We start from the raw sequence: 24,375 nt of genomic DNA, 5'->3' as shown, positions 1-24,375 counted from the left end.
CTATGTGAATCTCAGTGAGCTCGTGTGTGTGACAGGGGGAGGAGTGGGGGGAGTGAATCCTGGGAATATGGAGGTCAAAGGTCGACACTATAGTCAAAGCCACCACCACCATCACCACTCCCCTTTTTAATGGCGGTAGTTTCCTAACTAGAATGGGTAGGGGGGTCTTTGGAAAAGACGCTTGGGCTATTCGGACCTGTCCAGGAGTCCTACTCAGGATCACCCTTCACGAGGCAGAATGAAGGAGGCAGGTGCACCTCAGGCCTCCCCAACCCCATTCCTCCGTCAGGACGGTCCCAAGACTGCCAGTCGGGGGCTGTGTTGCGTGAGGCTGGAACAGAAATTTGTCTGCCCAGACTCTGCTCCCAGTGTGTGTGGGGGAAAAAGACTCCCAAACTAGTCACAGCCCTAAAGAGGGAGGGAGGGACAGCGAGAGGGAGGCTAGTGACTCCGTGGGCTTGAGAGCCAATCCTAAAGAGAGGCGAGGAAGGGGAGACATTTATGTAAAGATCTGACAATTGAAAAGTTCTCCCAGGAGGAGGTACGGTTTGGGCAAAGGCTTGTTGGAACGAAAAAGCGTGATATACTGAGCGGGCTCTAATTTCCAGGACCGCTCACGTATGACAAGGGGAGGTGGGCAATGTGCCTAGAGGGTTCCGGGATCCGGGATCCGATTCCCAAACAAAGGTCCTGAAGGCCAGCCCCAGGCGCTTGGTTTTGAATCTAGACACTCAGGCAAGTCGCCACACTTCTCTGGGCCTCCGCACAATAAGTCACAAATCAAAGATTCACGCCCTCCTCCTCCAGCACAAACGCGCGGAGTCCACCTGGCCACTGCCTCAGAGCTAAAACTGCAGATTGTCTTGGTCCCCAGATGACGTCACGTATTCCTGGCGACGCACGCGCAGAAGCTTTCTCCAGGACTCTCCGAAGGGCAGGCGTCTCCACCTCCCAATCCTGCCCCTCATTGGCTGGAAACAACTGCTCGTCTCCGTCGTTGTTAGTGACGACGTAGGCGGGCACAAACTCGGTCGCTAAGATACCTCGGACTTCCGTTTCCTTCCTGCCGTCCTTGGCTCCGGCAGATCTCACAGCGTCCCTTCGACCAATGGCAAACGGACAGTGGGCGGGACTTCATTTGTCCGGACCAAAGAAACGCGGGCTCGCCCGGCGCGGGGCGGCCAGTGACCGTGAGCCAGCCCCTGTGAAGTGGCTCGGGCGCCCCCACGCTCGCGCGCCCGCCTCCTCTCGGCCCTGCCCCTCCCCAGGCCAAATTCAGCACCGTGCTGGTCGCCGTCCGACCGGAACGGGACGGAGCCAGGATGGCGGCCGCCGACGGTGACGACTCGCTCTACCCCATCGCGGTGCTCATAGACGAGCTCCGCAACGAGGATGTGCAGGTCCGGAGGCCGCAGGGGACTCGGGCAAGACGGGAACGGGGGCCCGGGGCCGCGGAGGGCCCTCGCGGAGAGGGCTCGGTGTTCGCGGGGAGGGGCGGGAGGGGCGGCGGCCAATCAGCGGCCCGCTCTCATCTCCCCGGGGCCGCGTACTCGATGAGACGGCGCCCGGGATTGGGTGCGGCGGGGCCCGGGGTCCCGGGCCTGCCTGGTGGCGCGCGGTGGCCCGGGGCCTAGGGAGCCGGCAGGGAGAGGGGCGGCTGGGGGACGGGCGGCGGCCCCTGAGCGCCCCGTGGCGACGGGGAGGGCGCAGAAGGGACGCCCGCTTGGTGGGGATTGCGGTTCGCTTTCTCCTTTCTGGGTTTCGGCCGCGGGGCGAACACCGCAGACGGGCACCGAAGCGAAGGCTGCCCTCCCACTGCCCTCTCTTCCCCTCCAGTTTTGGCGTAGCCCCCGGAAGGGGGCGAAAACGCCCCACCTGCAGGGGGCGTCTTGCTAAATTTGGAGCGAATTAGAGGTGGAAACCCGCCCCGCTTCTGCGATCCTAGCACGGTCTCGGGGGCGTGTCGTTCCCGAACGGGCTGACACCTCACCGGTGAGCGGGAGAGAGGCGGGGCCCGGGGCCCGGCCGCCCCGGGATCGGGGTGAGTCAGGGCTCCGTGCGTCGCCCTCCCCAGCTGCACCTCCCATCCGCCGTGAGACCTCGCGCAAATTACTTCACCGCCCCGGGCCTCTGTTTTCCATAAATGTGGGCCGATAATAGGCGCGGTCTCTTTGAGGGGCGTCGGGGGACTGAACGAGTTAATAACACACGTGGAATAGACCCGGCGTCTGGCCCGTTTTAAGGGCTCAGTAAATGTTAGCTGTAATTATCGGCAGTGCTGACTGAAGCGGTCCCATCGTCCCTTCGGGCTCCAATTTCCCTCTTTATAGGATTTAGCCGGTTGCCTGGGCCCAGCCTCAGAGGTTCCGGGTGTATAACCCTGGTTCTGGAGTCAGACAGGCCGCGGTTGTTCGCTTGGGCTTCCACTCGCCGATTGACATGGGCAGGTTAGTTAAGCTCTCCAATGCTTGCTGTCCTGTTCTCTCCAGCGGAGCTCATTGTCAAGTTCATAGGGCTGTTGTATTAACACATCTGTTAAGTGAACACCCGCGCCACATATCAGGTGTGGTGCTGAAGATGTGTGGTAATGATGGTGACACTGTTCTACAAGAGACAGACGTGAAACCAAGCTGACTACGTCATTGACACGTGTGAGATGTATTGGGAAAGAAACAGTAGGATATTGTCATAGTGAATCAGCCCATATTTGGAGGGCTTCTGCTCTGTGTAGGGCAGGGATCCCCAACCCCCAGGCCATGGACTGGTACTGGTCCATGGCCTGTTAAGAACAGGTCCGCACAGCAGGTGTACGGCGGGCAGGTGAGCAAAGCTTCATCTGTATCGGCAGCCGCTCCCCAGCATCACCGCCTCAGCTCCGCCTCAGATCATGAGGTGTTAGATTCTCATAAGAGCACCTATTCCTGGTCCAAAATTGTTGGGGACCACTGTAGGCACAGATAGGCAACAGGGAACGAGTCGGACAAAAACTCTTGGCCTCGTGGAGCTTAGGTTTTAGGGGAAACGATAAACAAGACAAGGACAGTACGATGTGTTGTGTGTTAGATGGGGATGAGAGGGGTTCGGGGTGCAGTTTTAAAGAGTGGTCGAGGGCGGGCTTGCCGAGGTGACGTTTGAGCAGAGACCTGAGACGTGCGGCACAAGGTGGGGTGAGGAAGGTGCGCTTTAAGTAGGCCGGTCAGGGAGGGCTCTGAGGGCGCAGGGTTCAAGGTGCGAAGAGAAGAAGCCCGCTCCGGGAAGAGGGTGGGGAAGAGCCTTCGAGCAAGAGAGAGCAGGCAGGCCATGGCAGTAGTTCTCGGCCCATGGTGATTTTGCCCTCCAGGAGACATTTCTGATTGTCACCACTGGGGAAGTGTTACTGGCATCTAGCATATAGAGGTCAGGTAGGCCTCCACACCTACCGTGCACAGACAGCCCCACAGCAAAGAATCATCTGCCCAAAATGTCCAGGATGGGGTCGAGCGGAGCCCTGTTACGGGCAACTCCTGAAGCAAATTTAGTGGCTTAAAAGAACACCAGTGTATTGTCCTACAGTTCTGGGGGTCAGAAGTCCGACTCGGATCTTGCCAGGCTGAGATCAGGGATCGACAGGGCTGCATTTCTTTCTGGAGGCACTAGGGGAGAACGTCTCCTAGCCTTTCCCAGCTTCCAGAGGCTGCCGGTGTTCTTGGCTTGAGGTCCCTTCCTCCATCAAAGGAAAGTCTAGGCCTAGAGGGGACACGCAGGGGCTTGTGTCGTGGCTGGAAGTAGTGGCTGGAAGTAAAGCGCGTTTCCAAACCTGGCTCGACCACTTTGTGAGTTTTGTTGTTTGTTTGTTTTTACCACTCCACCCTCTGGGCCTTGATTTTCTTATTAAGTGAAAAAAAGGAAGGAAGACACACCTGGCTAGGTCGCTGTGAGGATGAAGCGGGATGTAAAACTATGTAAAGAAAGACCCAGTTACTAGCCACTGTTGAAGACCTTGCAACAGCGTCCCCGTGTCCACACCTTAGAAACAGGACGTTCCAGGATCGGCTTCTTTTTATAGAGTGTCTAGGGACATGGTGAAGCAGAGCTTAGAAATCAAGTTGCCCTCTGAGAGTTTAAACCAAAAAGGATAGTGGTGAAGAGCATGGGGTCAAGTTCCAAACTGTGTCACGAATTCTCCAGGCGACCTGCGTCCCCGTCTCTGCGCCTTAGTTTCCTCCTCTGTGAATGAACAGAGGCGGTGTGCGCCTCATGGTTTTGTTAGAAGAATTATGTAAGAGAACAGGCGTAAAGTTCCAAGTTTTGACATAGGAAGCACTTCTTAAATGATAATCAGGCTTTTAAAAACTCGAAAAATGTTTATATTTATTTTTCGCTGTGCCCGGTTAGTAACGGTCTTTCTTCATCTCAGAGACAAGTCACCTTCCAAATGGCGGGACAGGCGTGTCCGTAGATAATCGTAGTGGCAGGCAGCGGGATGAGCGGTTTGCATTGGTGCCGCAGTTTCCAAGGCGGTGGGATGTCACTTTTTTCCCCAAACGCTGCAGAAATGGAGATCGCGATGTCTGTTTTCACTCTCGAGCGACACAACAGTGACGAAGCGGGCGCTTGGTTTCCCGCACCGGCACGCACGTGTTCATTTCAAAACGTGTTCCTTCGTGGAATTAAGAGGAAGGCCGCGTAGCCATCAGGACTTTATAGGAGGCGGAGAGACGCTGGGCGAAGATGGGTGCTTCGGGGATGTGTTCTCCTGGGCTGGGGGTTTCACATGCACAGCTGAAAGCCAGGGGTTTGCGTGCAGCGGGATAGCCCGTGCAGGAGCTCGGCCCGGGGCCCCCCGAGGTCCTGTTTCTGTCAGGGAGGTGAGTTTCGGGCCCACCTCAAGCCCAAGGGGTCCAGAAACCCAGCGATACTGCACAGAGATGTTTGCGTTTGTGTGAGGAGAAGCCGCATAGCCCTTCCTCAGATTCTCCTTATTGTCCGTGTTCCAAAGAGACCCTTAAACCCCCGACGCGGGGGGTTAAGGGTCACCCGCACACCTCTTCGCAGTTGCGGGGGCCCAGGGGAGGATAGGCTGAGAGAGCCCCCAACCCCTCGCCCTGCCTCTTCCAGGAAGCCGAGTCCCCCCTGCGCCGGTCAGTGGCTTACTCACGAGGGCGTTTCCTGTCACACAGGTGATCTCATTGCATTCTGGTGACAGCCCTGCTAGCTGGGGAGGGGAGGCCCCGTTGTTGCAATGGAAAGACAAGGCGGAGGCGTCACAGTCGGCCAAGTAATCACAGCCGGGTCGGAGCCCCGCCCCGCAGCGCTCCCTGGCTCGGGCCTCTGTCCGCAGTGCTGAAGGAGGGTGTCGGGTGTGCTTCCTCCCTCCCTGGGACCGGGGGGCCCGGGTGAGGTCCTCATTCCTAAACGCTCAGCGCCAGGCCTGTCCACGTGTGCATGTGCACGTGAGCCAGACGCATTCGTTTCCTGTGGCTGCTGCAATGAAGCACCACCAACGTGGTGGCTTAGAGCCACGGCAATGTATTCTCTCCAGGCCAGAAGTTTGAAATCAAGGTGTCAGTCGTGTTGGTTTCTTCCAGAAGCTCTGGGGAAGATCCGTTTCATGCCCCCTTCCCAGCTCCTGGTGGCTGCCGGCAACTCTTGAGGGTGCCGAGCGTGCACGATGGTCTTGAGCACAAGATGAGGCGAAAAGCGGGGGGGGGGGGGGCAAGCGGGACAAGGGGGGCTGCAGTTTTGCACAGAATGGTCTTGGACAGTGCCGCCGGGCAGGTGGCGACTCAATGAGCCCCAGAAGGTGCTCTGCTGAGGCCGGTGCTCCCGGCACAGCTTAATGACTCGAGGTCTCGGTCACTTGGTGGGTGTCGCCGAGTCGTTGTCTGGCACCCTCACGCACACCTGGTTCCGGTGCCATCTGGGCTCACTGACGTCCTCCTCCTTTTCTGTTCTCTCGTTAGCTCCGCCTCAACAGCATCAAGAAGCTGTCCACCATCGCCTTGGCCCTCGGGGTGGAGAGGACCCGCAGCGAGCTTCTGCCCTTCCTGACAGGTAAGCCCAGGTGCATGTGGCCGTCAGGGTGGTTTCTGCCGGCGGGGGACCTCGTGGGGGATCTGACGTGGTTCATCACTGTCCCCTGTGCTGGGCACTGAGGTGGGGCCACGGGTTCAGAGGAGGGGACGTCCAGTCCCGCTCTGAGGGAATGCTCTGGAGCGTTGGGGCAGGGACTGAGAAGGGGTCTGGTGGAGGGTAGAGCCAGTGCGAACTGCAGCTCCACCGTTAGACGCTGGTGACTTTAGGTGTCACTTCCTTCTCTGTCCGTGTTATGCATAAATGGGGGCGATCGTCCACGTGCTATGGCGTTGATGTGAACATTAAATAATAATCAGCGCCAGCGCCAGCCATGTTCTGATCCCTTCCTTCGGGGACCGAGTTCACTCACGTAGAGTCCTCGGACCGGGGCCTGTGCGCAGTGCACGCAGGTCACCACCATTATCTGAGACAAGCCCCCAGCGCTTCCTACGGTAGGTAAGGCTATTGCCCCCATCTTGTGGATGGGGAAACTGAGGCACGAAGAGCAGAAGCAACCTCTTTGCCCGAGGTCATGCAGTTGGGAGGTGACCCAGAGGGCATATTTTTGTGGTCGTGCTGGCCCCAGACTCACACCATTGGTTATTGCCTCGGGCTCCCGACCACCTGAGTTCAAATGCACACTCTGCCACCTTGCAGCCGTGTGACCTTGGTCGCGCCGTTTCACATCTGCCGGCCTCTGGCTGTTCTCGTGCTACATGGGCACAGTATATAACCCGAAAGGGGGGTTCGGTAAGGTCAGAGGAAGGCGCTGTGACGGGGCCCAGCACGTGGCAGGTGCCGCGCAGGCGTCAGTGAGCGGCCTGCTCTGAGCTCCTGTCTGTGAAGGTGGGTGCGGGGCACTTAGCGCAGCGTGTGACGCCAGTGGCTCTAAGTCTTCTCTTCCCGTTATTCTTATCAGGACTCCGAACTTAACACTAATTAAAATGGCAGCTGAAGCCTGGGTCACACAGTGCGTCGTCACTAATGAACGCTTTCGTGTCCGGTCCTCTTACGCCCCGTTGGCCAGAGCGTGGGCTTGTGGCCATGCCACCTGCGGGGGAGCCTGGGCAGTGTCTGGCTGGATCCCCACAGGCCTGGCCTAACCCATCTTCCGTTTAGAAAAAGTGCAGCTCGCCGCCAGCGTTAATTTAATTTTACGTAAGCACGCTCTTTGGGGCTGAAGCAAATCTGACCTGGTTTTCATTGTGAAAATAAAATACCGATACTGTTCTTGGAGTCGTTTTGAACAGAACTTGTCTCTAATTCTAATGTAACAGAAGAGTACACATAAATCAGTTCATCAGACGAATCTTTGGCTAACGACTGTTCGTGAATGATGCTAACGTCACGCGTAGCAACGCTGTGGTTTCTAGGATTTGACATTTTCAGCAATCAAGAATTACTGTATTTTTTAAATGGAAATGCCACTAAAAACAATACTATAAATAGAACGATGTCATTTGTTTGCAAAGACCTTCAGTGTGCTAGAGCGGAGCAGAAATAATAATAAAAGCGAGATACTTCGTGGCAGGTTTGGGGGTCAGGTTAGGACTGCGCTCCGCAAGTTATCTCGGGGTAAACGCTGCGGCCGCCAGCACCGCCGGCCGGTGTCCCCGGGGCATCGGGAAGTGGGTTACACCCCGGGGATGTCAGCGCCTCCTGCTGTGGAGGGCAACAGTTCCCAGCGCCTCAGGGAAGATGGGACCGAGTTGGAGGGGAAGGGACGTCCTGGCGTCAGGACAGAGCGTTCTCAGCTGTTGGATCAGCAGCCCCATGTCTAGCAGGAACTGGGGTGCAGAGAGGAGCCGGTCTGGGGAGCTTAATGAGAAGGACTCTGATAAACGCGTAGGGGGAGGGGACCCAGGGTAGGGACTGGCCGGGTCTGCTCAGGACTCTTGCAAGAGGCAGTAGCTGAACGAGTCTCGCAGGCGGAGCAGAGTCCTCGGGCCAGAGGGGAGGACGTTGTGGCAGAGACAGCAGCGCCGAGGGTGGCGGCCAGACCAGGGCGGGACGCTCCTGTTTCCGCGGCTCTGCCTCGTGCACGTGCTCCGTTCGCTCCGCCCTGTGACCCCGCTGAGGTGGACAGTGGTGAGCGGCATGTGACCAGCGCAGAACCAGGCTCAGACAGGTGGTCTTGCTCACCCGGCATCCCCCAGCCAGGCCAGGGCAGATGCAGGACTCGGTGCGTCGTTCGGTCCAGCACTGCGCTTTGACCCCTGTGCCGGTCCGGCGGGAGGGACGGGGCCGGGAGGGCTGGCAGCCCGAGGGAGCGGAGGGGGGCTGGGAGGAGGCTGCTGGTCGCCAGCGCGGGTTCTGGGGCGGGATTGGATGCGGGGGTCCTGGAACAGTCTCTCTTGGTTCCGTAGACACCATCTACGACGAGGATGAGGTCCTCCTGGCGCTGGCGGAGCAGCTGGGAACCTTCACCACCCTGGTGGGAGGCCCCGAGTACGTGCACTGCCTGCTGGTGAGTCTGGGGGGCGGGGGCCCTCGCCAGGCCCTGAGGGTCAGAGCAGTGGCCCTGCCAGCCAGGGCCAAGGAGGGAAAGATGTCGCAGGGGCCGGGAGTCCCCTTCTCAGAACATGGGGACCTTGGACATTCACTTGAATCCGTCAAGTCAGTAATTGCATCTAATACAGCAGCACTGAAAACACAGCCGTCCTCGCCATTAGCTGGCACCTGCTTGCTGGTGCCAGGCCCCAGCGGGCACGCTCCAGCCACGGGGGGCTTTGGGTTGGGCATCAGGCTGCTTCCACCACGTATTTGCTATGTGACTTGTGGGAGTTACTTAGCCTCTCTGCACTATCTCTCGTTCCCTTACCTATAAATGCAGAGTCCTTGGCACCTGTCTTTATATCAGCCTAAGCCCCTAGCACAGTGCCTGGCCCGCAGTAAACACTGACAGCCGGCAGCTCGCAATGCCGTGCCACGTGGTACGCCACTGTGCCCACCCCTTCCTTGTTGTGGATGAGCCACCTGGAGTGCTGAGGCTGAGCATCTCGTCCGGGGCCGCATGGCTAGTAAGGGGCAGAGCCGGGGTTCCTGGCATGTCCATTCGGCTCTCCCCCAGGCCCCTGCCGCTCTGCCTGCCCGTTTGAGCTCGTGCCGGGTGACGGCTGGGTACACAGACGGGTCAGATGCTAACAGTTATGCTGTTTGGTTGAAGAGAAGGGAGGCCCCCCACCATCATCTGGGGGTGCTCCAGTCCTGTGGCCTTGGAGGTGGCCCAGGTCCTTGGCTTTCTCTGGTCCTCAGGCCCCTGGGGCACTGCGCCTGCCCCTCCCCTCTTCCGTTCAGCACTTTGTTCCATCGTTTCTGAAGAAACTTCGTACTGTGGGTTCTGCACGTGATGGTGTCACAGTCAGCAGCAGCAGCCTTTCCCCTGTGGCACATAAAGTAGCGTGCTGCGTACAGCCGCTGGCGTCTCGGGCTTCGGCAAACGTGGCGGTTCGTTTGCTCCCAGGCAGCGCAGTCTGAGGGGCTCCGATGGTCGCTGTCCGGTGCTGGCGCTTTCGTTCGTGTGGACACGTGTGTTTTGTGCGCGCAGAGTTGTGTGTGGACGGGGTCCTTCACGTTTTACACAGGATGTGGCTGCTTAGCATGGGGACGTGGGGTCCGGGCACCAGCCTGGAAGGGCCCCTGAACCCAGTGGAACTCCGTGCAGCCCCTGGCATTTGTCACTTTTCTGAGGAGAGACTTCATAACTTCCAGCAGCTTCTCAGAGGATTCTAGCAGGAAACGCCCAGCACCTCCGTGCTCGTGGGGGCCCTTCCCGCAGAGCCGTCTTGGGGGGAGCCCCAGTCATCCCATCCATTTTTCTGGGGAGCAGTCACGTATGACCTCTGGGCTGGGATCCATGGTGCTGACATCAGCCAGTACACACATCCCGGGGCCCCCGGGCCAAGCAGTGTGGGGAACCCGGAGGTGAGTCGAGTCACGATAGCGACGCTCACTCAGCGCACACGGTGTGCGTTCCAAGTGCCTGAGGCACAGTGACCTGTGGCACCCCGCAGCGACCCTTTGAGACGCGCACGTGTTAGCTCCGTGCACAGTTGAGGACCGAGGCACAGGCAGCTCTGAGGGAGGAGGCAGAGCCAGGAGGTGAAGCCAGGCCCCTGGCCCAGAGCCACTGACTCTTCAGTTGTTCAGGGGGCTGATCAGAGCTGGGACAGAGGGTCGCTGGGGCTTCCAGGACCTGATGGTGGGGAGCCTGGTCCCGTCGGATGGGATGTGATGGCTGTCATGGAAGACCTCCTGGAAGAGGAGGCGGCTGCTGTGGTGCCTGACAAGTTATGAGGAACGGAAAACGACTCTTGTGACATTGTTCGTCCCACACACACATGAGCAAGGACTGTGACCCATGGGGACTGGAGGTGCATCACCCAGCCCAGCCCTGGGCCCCTGCGGTGCTGACCCAGAATTGATTTCTTGGGGACCCGTGTGGCCGCAGCGCCAGGATTTTTTCTGTAGCAGCAGCTCTCCTCCCGAGAGCAGATGGGGTAGGAGGTCGCACCAACCCCCTCCCCGGCACCCACCCTTCGCAGGGCGGTCCGTCGCAGCGGGTCCCCAGTGTGCCAGAGCATTGCTGGGCGTTCCCTGAACGTGTGCTTTCCTGGGCCCCGCCCCAGAGCCCGCTTCTCCAGGTGCGTGCCTGGGGAACCCCGCCCCAGGTGAGCCTGCTGTGGGCCAGCTGGCTGCCCCACTGAGCCCCTGGGACGCAGACCCCTGGGCAACGTGCTCAGGCTGGTCCCCAGCCTATTGTAATGACAGATTACCGTAAGTCCGTCCCACTTACGGTCAGAGTGCCCCCTGTGTGCCAGTCCCTGTAGAGCCCGGTGACACCACAGCCTCATGAGCCAATCCTGAACCCAAAACCCTAGGATGGCAGGACGCTGTGACACAGCCTCACGCCGGGGTCCCCGGGCCGGCAGAGCACGACCTTTTCCTCCTGAGTCATCGCCTGCCTTCCGTTAATGAGATTTTACAAACTTTTGTTTTTATTTGTTTTTAATTTTTGTTTTATGGTAAAAGATACGTAGAGTTTACCATCTCAGCCGTTGCGAAGCGCAGTTCTGTGGCGTGAGTACACGTGCGTGGTGGTGCGGCCATCGCCGCCGTCCATTTCCAGGCTTTGCCATTTTCCCCAACTGAAACCGTCCCCATCAAACAGCAGCCCCAGCCCGTCACCGCGGCCCCTGCCCGACTCAGTGCCGCCCTCCCCCTTCTGTCCCTGAATCCGATCGCCCTGGGCACCTCGTGCAGGAATCACACAACACATGTCTTTTGCGATGGGCTTATTTCACTTAGCATATGTCTTCGAGGTCTGTCCGTGTGTAGCGCAGGTAGAAGGACACTTTTTACATAAAGAGTCCGGCCTTTTGGCCACTTTCGGAAAACCAGGTTGGCTCTTTACCAGCTGTGTTGCCCTGTGGTGACATTTGATCAGCTGGCAGGCAGCCGTGCTCTCTAGGCCACATGCCATGGTCTCTGCCTCTTTGTTGTCCCCACCTGTCATCTTTGCTCAGTGCTTCCTTCTGCCACCTGCCCGGGCCCTGGCAGCATTTCCCTTTGTGGTTTCTTCTCCCCGTCAGAGAAGAAACGGCAGAGCGCAGCGTTCCCTCCGCCGTCCGGGCTGCGTCAGGGCGGGTCGACTGTCCCTTCCTTGGGCCAGTGGTTACCGGGTCCCTGCTCTGTGCTGGGAGCTCTGCTGGGCTCTGGGGACATGACGGTGAGCCCATCGGGTGTCCCTCCGGGCTCCCCCACCAACGCGAGTGCCTGATGCAGTCGCCTGTCAGAAACCACTGCTGCGCTTTCCATCCCCTGGAGGCCCTGGGCCCGGTGGCCTATTTAGATCCTGGCGTGTGGCTCCTGCTGTCCTGGGCGAGTGGCTTAGCCCGGCTGTGCCTCAGCTCCCTCTTCAAAGTGAAGACGGGGACGGGACCTGCTTCATAGGAGTCCGTCACGCACATCCCCCCCCACCCTGCTTAGAACACAGTAGACGTTCCAGTTAGTGCCAGTGGTGGTCGTCGTCCTTGGCGAAGCTAGGGGCAGCTGTGGCTCTCTCCTCAGAAAGTGACACGTATGATGCTGAGGTTCGCAGAGCCACAGCACTGATGTAAACGAGGTTCACGGTGGCTCTTCGGGGAAGGCATGCTGGATGGGGTGATCAGAGGCTTCTCGGAGGAAATGAGCCCGCAGGACGAGGCGGGGTGGGGGCTCCGGGACTGGCGGGGGGGAGCTGTCTGGTCACCTCGTCTCTCTGCCACAGCCGCCCCTGGAGTCGCTGGCCACGGTGGAGGAGACGGTGGTGCGGGACAAGGCGGTGGAGTCCTTGCGGGCCATCTCGCACGAGCACTCGCCCTCCGACCTGGAGGCCCACTTCGTGCCGCTGGTGAAGCGGCTGGCGGGCGGCGACTGGTTCACCTCCCGCACCTCGGCCTGCGGCCTCTTCTCCGTCTGCTACCCCCGCGTGTCCAGCGCCGTGAAGGCCGAGCTCCGACAGTGAGTCTGGCCCCTGGCCCTGGGCAGCTCAGCTTGGCCCCTTCCCTCGCCCCTCAGCCCCCCTCAGGCCTCCCCAGGTCCCGAACACCCTGAGCTCTCCCGCACCCGGCCCCCTTCCGACCCCTTGGGGAGGCCGTGTCACCGAGGGCCTGGTCTCTGATCCAGGTGCTGCCTCCTGCTCATCTGGGAAATAGAGATAATAGTTCCTTCTCCCGTGGGTCGCTGTGAGATTTAAGAGAATCACCACATCCAAACGTGTCGAGCAGAACCTGGTGCGTAACAGCACTCGACACGTGATGCGGGGTGCTGTCTTTGGCCTGCCCCGGTCCGGAGCCTAACTCTCGGGTCGGCCTCCTCCCCGCTCTGCCCCCATGGTGCGATACCCCAGGGAGTTCTCGTGTGCGAGACTTGGTCCCGGAAGAATGGATGAGACTGTTTTAATTGGATTACAGTTTCCCCTGAGCGTGTATTTCCTGCCCTCCCTCTGGATGTCCATCCACCCGCAGGCTCCACCGCCTGCTGAGAAGCGGGCCCAGGCCCAGGCCCAGGCCCTCGCCCACCCGGAGGGCCGGTCCCTAGCCGCCCCCGCGTGCCCACCCCTGCGCTCAGCCCCCTGCGTCCGCAGCCGGAGCATCGCTGCTGCTGAGGAGTAAAAGCTTTGGCCCCAGCGCAGCGGTTTCGTGGGGTCGTTAGGACATGAGCGGCGCCCACTGTTCCTTGCAGACCTGTGCGCCGACAGGCTGCCGTGTGCCGACACATTATCCCGCTTCAACCTCACAGCGACCCTGTGGGAAAGGCACTGTCACTCTCAGCTCCGTTGTAGGGCTAGGAAGACGCAGGCGGGCGGCGTCCCTTGTCCAGAGCAAAGCCAGCGCCTGCGCAGCTGCAGAGCCTGTGCTGCTCCTCCCCGCCACGCCGCCTGCCGCCCCGGGGTCCCAGGGGTCCTGCCTCCTGAGCCACATCCCGACCCCCCAGGTACTTCCGGAACCTGTGCTCAGATGACACCCCCATGGTGCGGCGGGCCGCAGCCTCCAAGCTGGGGGAGTTCGCCAAGGTGCTGGAGCTGGACAACGTCAAGAGCGAGATCATCCCCATGTTCTCCAACCTGGCTTCTGACGAGCAGGTGGGTCTGGTGTCCGCCCCTCCGTCGGGCAGGCCCCGCCTCGGAAGGAGCCCGGCGCTGACGGAGCGTCTGCTGCCCGGTCCCCCCGCAGGACTCGGTGCGGCTGCTGGCGGTGGAGGCGTGCGTGAACATCGCCCAGCTGCTGCCGCAGGAGGACCTGGAGGCCCTGGTGATGCCCACCCTGCGCCAGGCCGCTGAGGACAAGTCCTGGCGCGTGCGGTACATGGTGGCCGACAAGTTCACAGAGGTGAGTGGACCGGGGCCCTCCAAAGGGCGGGGGCCGGGACGGCGTCGGGCGTTTGCGCAGTGGGAGCTTGGCGGTTGCCCTCCAGGGCCCCGCCGCACACGCTAGCGCTGCTCGGTGACGGGGGCAGCTCGGGGCAGTGTCCAGGAGGGTTCTGAGGTCCAGTTCCGTGGGAGAGGGCGCCACAGCAGACAAGGGATGCTCGGGAACCCTAACCTAATCCGACTGCCCTCAGATGAGGTATGACGGGGCGCCCGAGGGTGCTGGGGCCGCCCTAGCGAAGGGCCGCGTGCTGGGCATCCTTATTTCTCACAGTTCTGGAGGCTCCGGGTCCGAGACCTGGGCAGCAGCCCGGGTCCCCTCTCCTTGGCCGGCAGATGGCTGTGCCTTCCCCGTGTCCTCACGTGGTCCTCCCTCTGCGTGTCTGTGTCCTCATCTCCTCTTGTAAGGGCTGCAGTCACTTTGGACTGGGTCCACCCCGTGACCTCTCTGCGTTTTATTCACCCCATTAAAGACCTTGCCTGCAGATAGTCACATTCTGAGGTACTGGGGGGTCACGACCTCAACACAGAATCTTGGGTGTGGGGCACAGTTTAGGCCATATTCCTGCCCAGAAGTTTGACAGGCCACGGTGACAGTATCAGGCAGTCAGAACAGGGACAAGATCCACGTCGCTGACCCCCCAGGGCAGTGCTTTTTCCACGGGGACGTGTTTGTGGAGCCCCAGCTCTTCCTTGGGTGCTGGGGATGCCGTGGATTTGGCACGTGCCCAGCCTGCAAGGAACAGGCGGGCTGCGGGAAGGTAGGTACACGGAGGTGAATTAATGGTCCGGTGTCACAGGTGCCCCCGTGGGGCACAGCCGTGTGGAGGGGAGGAGGTGTGGCTAGAGCTGGTTCTAGAAGATGAGCTGAGAGCCGGCACGGGAACCGGGATCTCGCAGAGGAGCCTGGGAGCGGCGCGAGCGCAGGCAGGAGCCTCACATCTGGCTCTCGGGGGCCTGGGAGGTAGACAGCTGGGGAGACGGGCAGGTCCAGTCGGAGCTCTCGGCGCCACTCTGCCCTGTGGCCCCCTTCTCCTGTGATCACGCTTATTTCCCCTGCTGTGTTCCGGAAGGACTCGGGGCCTCGGCTCCACGGGGATGGGGTGCCTCCCGTCCTTGGCTCTGGCCAGCATGACCTGGGTCACACTGGGGTTTCGATGAAAGCACCGTGAAGGCAGGGACCTCGGGCCGTTAAAACCGCTTGGCACGGACTCGCAGCATCCGCCCAGGGTGACGTTAGGCCCTTTAAAGCCTTTACTTGTGTGTCCCCTCCTTAGGAACTGCCCTGCTGCCTCCCCGGTCTTCAAGACCCAGCTGTGCAGGAGAGCCCAGCGCCCTCCCTTGCCTGGCGCCAGGGGACAGGCAGGGCCCAGCCTGCCTTCTTTCTGCTCAATGCCTGTGGTCTTATTTTAATCACAAAAGTGCTTCTGGAGACCAGTCTTCAGAAAGAAAAAGTACACAGATCAAAGAGCGAGAGCCTCCAACAGCCTTAGCAGTGTGGAGGGGGCAGCGTCATTTTTGACACAGGCACCATCACCACGTGATAGGTGTCTTCATCTTCATTTGCTCTTGAGGAAACAGGATCCGAGATGTAGAGTGACTCATCCAAGGTCACAAGTTGGTAAGAATTTGAGCCAGGCAGTCGGACCCCGGAGCCACACTCGTGACGACTGCGCTGCCCAGCCCATCAACCCACGCGACGAGCGGACGGACGCTCAGACACTTGCCTCGGGGTCACCCCATGGCAGCAGGGTTAGGTCTCAGCCGTGATTGCGAGGGCTGTGCTCTTATCCTCGATTCTGGTGCCTTTGACTTTGATCTTGGCCTCATTCGCCCGGCGCACCTGTCAAGCCCTCTCACTAACCACCCGCTTCCCGCTCCGCAGCTCCAGAAAGCCGTGGGGCCTGAGATCACCAAGACGGACCTGGTCCCCGCCTTCCAGAACCTGATGAAAGACTGCGAGGCCGAGGTGAGGGCCGCAGCCTCTCACAAGGTCAAAGGTTGGTGCTGGCGACCCCACACAGCGAGCGGGCGGGTGTCCGCAGGGCCGGAGGGGGGACCAGGTCTCACCTTCCGGCCTCCCTTCCCCGTGCGCAGAATTCTGTGAAAATCTCTCCGCCGACTGTCGGGAGAACGTGATCATGACGCAGATCTTGCCATGCATCAAGGTAGCGGGGGTTGGTGGACGGAGGGGGCAGACCCGAGGCCGCCGACTCAAGGGACAGCCGGGCGCAAACCGAGTTCCCGGCCTCCCGGTGCCGGGCAGCCTGGGTTTGCAACGGTCGGGGGGGCCGAGCCCGGAGGTGGGGGCTTCCCCCTCAGAGGCCACTGAGACCGCTCGCCAGATGCTTTGGGATTGGGGCGGGGCTGCTGGAGGCGCAGTCACTGAACCCCAAGCAGGTGGGACATCTAAGGAGCCACAGGTCCCCTCGTAGCCTGAGCCATCCCCTGCTGCATAAGTGACGAGGGCAAAAGCAGAAGCGTGGCTCAGGCTCGTAGGCGTCGTGCGCTGGGCTGCGGGCCCTGTGGCCACCCTCCCTTCCTCCCCCGCAGGAGCTGGTGTCCGACGCCAACCAGCACGTCAAGTCGGCGCTGGCTTCGGTCATCATGGGCCTCTCCCCCATCCTGGGCAAGGACAACACCATCGAGCACCTCCTGCCCCTCTTCCTGGCTCAGCTGAAGGACGAGGTGAGGGCGCGGGCGGGCTCCGAGCTCCGGCGGGCCAGCTGCTGTCCCCGGGGGCCAGGCTCTCGCAGAGTCTCGGCAGACACCAGGCCTCCGGCGAGCCGAGTGCGGGCGCGGTGTGCTGTCACAAGCACGTCATGACTTAGCAGGCAGTTGTCTCGCACGCCCTCACTCTGTGCCAGTCCCTTTTCCGGGCATCAGGGACACCGAGAAAAGACTAAGACAGTTTTGATCCCCCGAGACCGTCCGAGACTGGGAATGGAGCGAGCTGGGCGACCCCACGATCGCGGAGGTGCTGTGATATGTGCCCGTTCATTACGGCTCAGGCTGAGGATCTTTAATGGAGACCCCAAAATATACAGGCCTAAATAAGAGAGTTCTCTCTCACACAGGGGTCCGGAGATGGGCGGGCCCACCCGGGGTTAGCCCTGGGACCGCCATACCCTGGGGGTCTGAGGCACTGCTGAGTTTCGCCGCCTCCCTCCCGGCCGGCATGAAGGAAACAGCAGCCGGCCTAGGCCTCTGGGGGCCCCAAAGAGGCAGCCGTGAGCCTGCTGACGTCCCAGACACCATTCCCCTGAGCCAGGCACGTGAGCACGCCAGCTGCTTAGCTGACCTGGAGTAGAGACGAGAGCGCCGGGCGATGGCTGCCGAGGTCACGGGTGTCAGCCAGGGAGAGGGGTTGGGCTCGAATCTGGGAGAATGGAGCAGCTGGGACCGATGGGTGTCGGGAAGGGGCCCTGAGACTCATGTCGGAGAGAGAGCCAGGTGCAGTGGCCAGGGAGGTGCAGGGACGTCAGCTTCTGGTTGTCTTCTCCTGGTGGCTTTACGTGGACAGTGCTTAAGTCTCCCACTAATGACGTGTGTCAGAAGCCACGGAGTGCTGCCCACCAGGAAGCTCGCCGAGCCTGGGTTTCCGGGAACTTTACTGGGGATTGGTCGCCTGGGTCTAGAATGGAGCCACCCCTAGTTACCCGGTCCCCAGCCCCCCCGGAGCTCAGACTGACGCTGCAGGAGCCAGGCCCCACCCTCGGTCACACCGTTGGCATAGTCTGTGCGCCGGGCCCAGGGCCCCAGTGAACAGTGACGCCCTTCCACGCAGGACATTCCAGGGGCTTAGCAGTCACCTCCCAGGAGCCGGGCAGGGGCCAGGCCTCGCTGCGGGGCAGGTGGACTTTGGGCCACCCGGGCATGACTCATGCACTTGGTTGACTGAGTCACTTGTTCCCTTGGTTTGAGTTAGAAGGACAAGCCAGTGGCTTCTGCCATCCAGGGACGTGGGGAGGGACAGGGATCTAGTCGGGCTTCTGTTTTGATGGACAAGCACTGACCGTGCACATGTCTTTTCTCGTAAGTTGTTTCACGTGCTCTGTGGCAGTAGGTGGGGTCATATACACCCTGTTGTGACCAGTGCTTGTGATATTGCTAGTCACAGGCAGTCGTTCCCTGGTTTATTCTTTCAGAAATGTGTTGAGCACCTACTGTGGGCCAGAGACTGCTGGGTGCTGGAGACAGACGAAGGGGACGCGCTCCTTACGGAGCTTGAGGCCTAGCAGAGTAGAAGTCCCAGAAATGCTAATGAGAAGCTCCTGTGAAGCCCTCTGTGGGTCAGACCCTGGGGCAGGCACTGTGATAGCCTCAGACACCCTTTGACGCTAGATGGACGTCTCTGTGTCCAGAAAGCTAAAGTCCCCTGCCACAGGGCCCCCAACTAGCAAACGGTGGGATTGGTACGAGTCTGATTTTTTCCAGAGTGTTATATTTTCGTACTGTGATTCCTGCAAGTTCTTCACTATGGCCGATCGTTTCTTGTGCCGCCGTTGTGGGATTTGAAAACCTGCTTCATTTAATGATCCACGTTGCGTGCTCTGCGTGCCCAGGGCTGGGAGCCGGGCCCGGGCGGGCGGTGTTCAGTGCGCAGCGTTGGTGCGGGCGAGCTGCCGGCAGCCCATCCGGGGCGCCGCGTGCAGGGCACCCTCCCAAAGCCTCCCGTCCCCCACCAGTGCCCGGAGGTGCGGCTGAACATCATCTCCAACCTGGACTGCGTCAACGAGGTGATCGGCATCCGGCAGCTGTCCCAGTCCCTGCTCCCCGCCATCGTGGAGCTGGCGGAGGACGCCAAGTGGCGGGTGCGGCTGGCCATCATCGAGTACATGCCCCTGCTGGCTGGACAGCTGGTGAGTGACGAGGCCGGGGGCCAGGCGGGGTCTAATCACCGGGCAGTGTGACGGGCTGTGAGGACCCTCTAGGGAATGACGCCGGAAGCGGGGCCCTAACAGATGAAGGGGACCGTTAGAAAGAGCAGGGAAAGCGGCCCCTTCGGTGACGTCGAGCCATGTCTGTGTCCGTCTGTCCGGGGGGTGTTGCCCTGGGGGTTTGCCGGAAATGCTCCCCAGCCTCGCCCCCCAGCCCTTCGCTCTTTCCTCCCGCAGGGGGTGGAGTTCTTTGACGAGAAGCTCAACTCCTTGTGCATGGCCTGGCTCGTGGATCACGGTGAGTCTCCCACCGGGCTGGAGGGGGCCATGGCGGCTCTAGGAAGGGCGGGTGGCAGGTGGCAGGTTGGCTGGGGCCCGCGCGGGGACTGGTGGATGCTGGAGCCACTCTCCATGCCATCAGATGCTCACCTGGACCGATTGATTCCCTTGTGTTTTAGAATCCTGGCGCAGTGTAGGGTACGCGGGGCACGTATAACACACCATCAGGGGCTGCCCACTGTAGTCTCGAGTCCCAGGGCCACCGAGCCGACAGCCCTGGCTTTGAATCCTCCTGGGTATCGAAGTGGAGTCAGGCCACCAGCCACAGTGCTGTGAGACGTGGGACTTCTCGTGGGACCCAGTGTTTCAGGGCCTTCGCGAGCACTGCTAACTGTTGTCACTAGGAGTGGTGACTTCTGCCTGTCGCAGGCACTGTCCCAGGTCCTGAGTCCTGAGTCGCTGGCTTTGGCTTGGGCGCATCGCCTCTTGGGGCCTGTTCGCCTACCAAGCGACCAGGCCAGTAATGGAACCAGCATCTTGGGGCTGCCGAGCGGCTGCTGCGTGAACAGGAAAGCCCGTGCTGACACGGAGGAGCCCTTTCGTCCTCCGCAGTTCCTGGGTCACCTGTGGCCTGGGACCTCGGGGCTGCGGTGGTGGCGTGACTCACTCCCCAGCGTTAGTCCTTCACTTCCCGAACCCCTGCCCTCCCTTCCTTGTCCCTCCGCAGTCTATGCCATCCGCGAGGCGGCCACCAGCAACCTGAAGAAGCTGGTGGAGAAGTTCGGGAAGGAGTGGGCCCATGCCACTATCATCCCCAAGGTCTTGGCCATGTCTGGGGACCCCAACTACTTGCACCGCATGACGACGCTCTTCTGCATCAATGTGAGCACCCTCACGTGCCGGCGGCCCATCCCTGGGGACCGGGTACCTGGGAGAGGAGGGGTGGCCAAAGGTCATGCAGGGAGACACCTGCCTTGGCCGTGGGGAAGCAGGGACCCTGGGCTCAGAGGGGTGAGTCCCAGGGGAGCTGCAGGCCAGAGGTCCGGCTCCCCAGTCAGTCAAAGGGTCTCTGGGGAGGTGGGGACCTGCAGGGTGGGAACCCCAGGATTAGGGCGACTCAGTCAATTGAAGCGGCGACTGCCAAACCTTCGTAAGTGCCCCCTCCCTTCCCCACAGGCACACGTGCGTGTGTCTGTGACAACGGGTAGGTGTGCAGCCCCTGGGGCCCAACCTCGATTTCGATGGCCGTGCGTTGGCGCTGGACCGCGGGGAGGTGACCTGACCGCATGGCACGGCCGTGTTCACGCTTGTGACAGACTCGTGCCCGCAGTCACCATGCCCTGGTCACGAGGTCGTGAGGATTAGTTTGGCCGCACACGCAGGGGACTCAGGACAGTTTCTACAGAGCAGGTGCTTCCTCCTCATCACCTCAGTGAGCCGCGCATCCAACTAGAAACGAAAGGGTCGTGTTTCTAAAGAAACAGGATGCGCGTCTGGTCATCTCTTCCCGTGCCTCACCCCGGGGACCACCGCATTAATGAGGGGTCTCGGGGTTGGGAGTCGAGGCCCATCCCCAGAGGATGAAGGGAAGTCAGGACAGGGAGATGGGGCCGGGGGACTACCTGGGCCATGCGTTCCCAGGGCAGGGGGTAGTGGTGTTAAGGGGTGTTAGGGTAGGTGAGAGCTTCAGGAGAAACCGTGTCCCCGGGGTGGGTGACCGTCGACTCGGGGTCCCCATGTCACTCCATTTCACACTCAGGCTTAGTGACCACTGAGGTGGCTGGTGAGGGAAATAGAGACGTGGGAATTGGCCATGAACTTTGGATAATCACCCTCTGCCATTCACTGACTCCCAGGTGCTGTCTGAGGTCTGCGGGCAGGACATCACCACTAAGCACATGCTGCCCACGGTCCTGCGTATGGCGGGGGACCCCGTCGCCAACGTCCGCTTCAATGTGGCCAAGTCCCTGCAGAAGATAGGTCCCATCCTGGACAACAGGTGAGGCCTGGACTGACCCTCACACATCAGCGGGGCTGGTTCCACGCACCTTGATCTTTGATAACAGCCTAGGCTTTGCGCCCTGGCCCGGCATTGCTCTTCACTTGCTGTGTGACCTTGGCTCGTCTCTTCCCCTTCCCAAGGTCTAGTTTCCTCAGATGTAGAATGAGAATCTGCGTGGCCTACCTCACGTAGTGGGAGAGGAGAAGGGGGCGGGTGGCAGTTTCGTATGCGAGCAACAGATGAGTGGAAGATGAAATTAACAAGCGTGAGTGTGTGTGTGTGTGTGTGTGTGTGTGTGTGTGTGTGTGTTTGATTCATAATTACATCAAAACAGTTAAACATCCAGGAATATAGGCACTGAAAGATGTGCAACATCTCTAGTGAAAGCTGCAAAACATTGCTGGGACTTAAAGACCCGCGTGGTACTTACAGACGGGAAGATTCCCCAGATTCGTGGATGGGTTTAGTGTAATCTCAGTCAAGGTCAGAGGAAAAGCTACAGGTCGATTCTGAAATTAACACGGAAATGCAAAGATCTGAAACAGCCAAGATCAGCCTAAGGAAGAAAAAAGTCACAAGACATACTGGAGATACCTTGACGCCGCAGGAGTTAAAAAGCGAGGTATCGTCACGACGACATGCACACAGCCCAGTGGGACAGAGTTGAGGGCCCAGAAACGCCCGTGTGTGTGCAGAAGCAGAGGCCATCGCGGTTTGGAGGCCAGGGGAAACCTCGGTACCATCCGTAGATGGCCGGGTCAGGTGATATGCGAGTTAGAGGGGAAAAAACCTCCCGCCTCAGTGCAAAAACTGAGGTAACAGGCCGGAATCAGAAAGATTTTTAAAAAAAAATTCCTAGAAACAGTGGAAAACGTCGTCAAGACTTAGAGTAGTAGGCACTGGTTTGCTGAGCAGCTCGCCGAGGAGCGGATCGAGACTTTCGCCTCCGGTACCATGGAGGACGCACCGGGCAAGCACGGCCGGGGTCCAGCAGCAAGCCGCCGATGGAGGCGTTTGCGATGTGCACGTTTCTGGCAGGACCGAGAGATCAGTGAGGCAAACCCCAAGAAAGACGTGGGCAAAGACAGACTCGAGCAGGCACTTACGAAAGAAGGTTCCAGATAGCCAGTGAGCATGTGCCAAGGTGCCCAACCCCAGTAGCCGTCGGGAAAATGCAAATGAAAACACCGCGGAATGGGCAGGCCTGGAGGAGCTCGGAGTCGTTTGGGTTGGGAGCTGGGCTGTCGTACACGGCAGGCGGACTGGACTCTTAAGTGGTAAATGCGTACGATCTCTGAAGCCTGGCAGAATCTCACGAAGATCATCGTGCGTACCTCCTCTGAGCCGGCACGTCCACTCCCGGGTGTGTATCCGAGGGAAAAGTGTTCCTGACAAAAGGATGTAACTTTAGTCACATCATTGATGAAATGGACGCAGCCTGAGTGCCCGGCAGCACTCCCGTGGGTCAGCTTGGTTTATCCACACAATGGGCCACTCTGCTTGGGAACGAAGGAGGCCTCCTGCCATAGGCAGCAGCAAGGCTGCTTCTCACAGACGCACGGACACGACGTTGGATGAGAAGCCAGACCAAGGAGGCCCATCCTGTGATTCGTTTATATCAGGTTCGGAAGCGGAAGACAGACCTAGATGACAGGAGTGAGAACGGCGGTCACGTGCGGGGGAGGGAGAGGAGCAGTCACCTGGAAGGGGACACGTGACGCCTGCCTCTGCGATGTCTTTCTCTGCCTCTGTGCCAAGACACAACCTCACTCTCAGTGCCTCTCATGTTCATGTTCATTTCCCAAAACGACTGACTCCCAGTGCAGACAGATGTCCCCGGGCCCCCGCACGAGAGCAGAAGCCTCCCTGGGTTGTCCCTGTAGGGCCTAGAGCCAAGTACTTCTTTGGCACTTGCCACTCTGCTCCTGGTCATCAGCTGAGTCTGTCCCCCCCGCCCCCCGGGTCAGCTCCTTGGCAGGAGTCGGGAGTGTGGCATTTACCTGTGTGTTCACACCTCATCCCTGGTAGGCCTCGGTCAGCACGTTAAAGAGATGGAAGCCCACCCTCTGCCGACCCTCAGACTCGTGGGCCCTGTGACCCTCCGTTCTGGGCCCCGGAGACCTGTGGCCTCACGTGGTTCACGGGCAGGCCTCACCCGTACGCACCTCCGCCTGCCCCATGGCCCAGCTGTGCCCAGCTCAGCCTGTGCCTCGCCCTCCCCTTCTCCTTCAGCACGCTGCAGAGCGAGGTCAAGCCCATCCTGGAGAAGCTGACACAGGACCAGGACGTGGACGTCAAGTACTTCGCCCAGGAGGCCCTGACCGGTAAGACTCTGCGAACTCAGAGACGCAGGGCGGGGTGGGGGCGGGGGTCTGCACGAATGGGCGTCGGCCTGGGGGGCGCCTCCCGTGGTTCTGACTGCCGCCCGTTCTGTCCCCCAGTTCTGTCTCTCGCATGATGCCAGGACGGTGCCAGAAGAAGAGCCAGCAGCCGCCTCTGACATCCACCCCGCCCCCAAACTCCTCCCTCGGGAGACACTGGGGGCCTTTGGCTGTCACTCCCCGAGCATGGTCTGACCCCAGGCCCCTTCCCCCAGCACGGTTCCTCCTCTCCCCAGCCTGGGAGTCCGACTTCTCACTGTCCCCTCCCCGGGGCCTGGGGGAGCACGGTGGCAGGACAGCGCAGGGGCGGGGGGCGCTCCTGCCCTCAGGTCAGAGATGCGCGCATCCGGACCCCGCCCCGTTTACCTCTGCCTCCCTTCCTTCCTCCCCCAGTGGTTTTTTCGTGTCAACTGTGCCGTTTTTATTTTACTCCTTTTTTCCCCTTTTCACAGAGAAATAAAGGTGTAGAAACAGCTGGTTCTCTGGTCTCTGTCCCTGGCGTGGAGAAGGGCTGCCCGTCAGGCCACGGTCTCTGTCCTTCTCTCCGAGGAAGCCCTGGTGGCCGGGCGTGGGATTTCTTGGGGGAATGTGGCCAGCCTGCGGGGTGGGGGCCCGGGAGCCCATGAGGTGTCGCTGGCCGGCAGAGCCCTGTGGTCTCGCAGGCCTTGGCCACTATGTGGCGGTCAGGAGCAGGTGCCTGGAAACGGCCTGCCCCGGGGCCGTGGCCCAGGTCTCAGCGCACAGCTGAGCAGTCGTGAGCGGGTTACGCAGTCTCTCTGAACTCAGTTTTGTACTCTGTGAAATGGGCACGATAATAGAATCTACACCGCAAGGCGGGTTGTGAAGATTTAAGTGAGTTAATGCTTGTCA

The 24,375-nt window shown here is 60.3% G+C and overlaps 1 protein-coding gene across 1 annotated transcript; it reads left to right on the top strand.

Moving 5' to 3' along the window:
* Positions 1-1,248: 1,248 nt before the first annotated feature.
* PPP2R1A (protein phosphatase 2 scaffold subunit Aalpha) lies at positions 1,249-23,984 on the top strand. The gene is made up of 15 exons (XM_039839537.1): positions 1,249-1,400; positions 5,943-6,033; positions 8,421-8,521; positions 12,323-12,555; positions 13,531-13,678; positions 13,770-13,925; positions 15,849-15,963; positions 16,061-16,131; positions 16,517-16,651; positions 18,652-18,825; positions 19,081-19,141; positions 19,850-20,004; positions 20,979-21,121; positions 23,357-23,448; positions 23,566-23,984. The coding sequence occupies exons 1-15, from the start codon at positions 1,323-1,325 to the stop codon at positions 23,580-23,582; spliced, it is 1,770 nt and encodes a 589-aa protein (XP_039695471.1). The 5' UTR covers positions 1,249-1,322; the 3' UTR covers positions 23,583-23,984.
* Positions 23,985-24,375: the final 391 nt, after the last annotated feature.

The sequence above is a fragment of the Pteropus medius genome, unplaced genomic scaffold (genome assembly GCF_902729225.1).
Source record: "Pteropus medius unplaced genomic scaffold, Ma_sr-lr_union100, whole genome shotgun sequence".
NCBI lineage: Eukaryota > Metazoa > Chordata > Mammalia > Chiroptera > Pteropodidae > Pteropus > Pteropus medius.
Note: the sequence above shows the minus strand (reverse complement) of the source record. Positions and strands in the feature narration are given on the sequence as shown.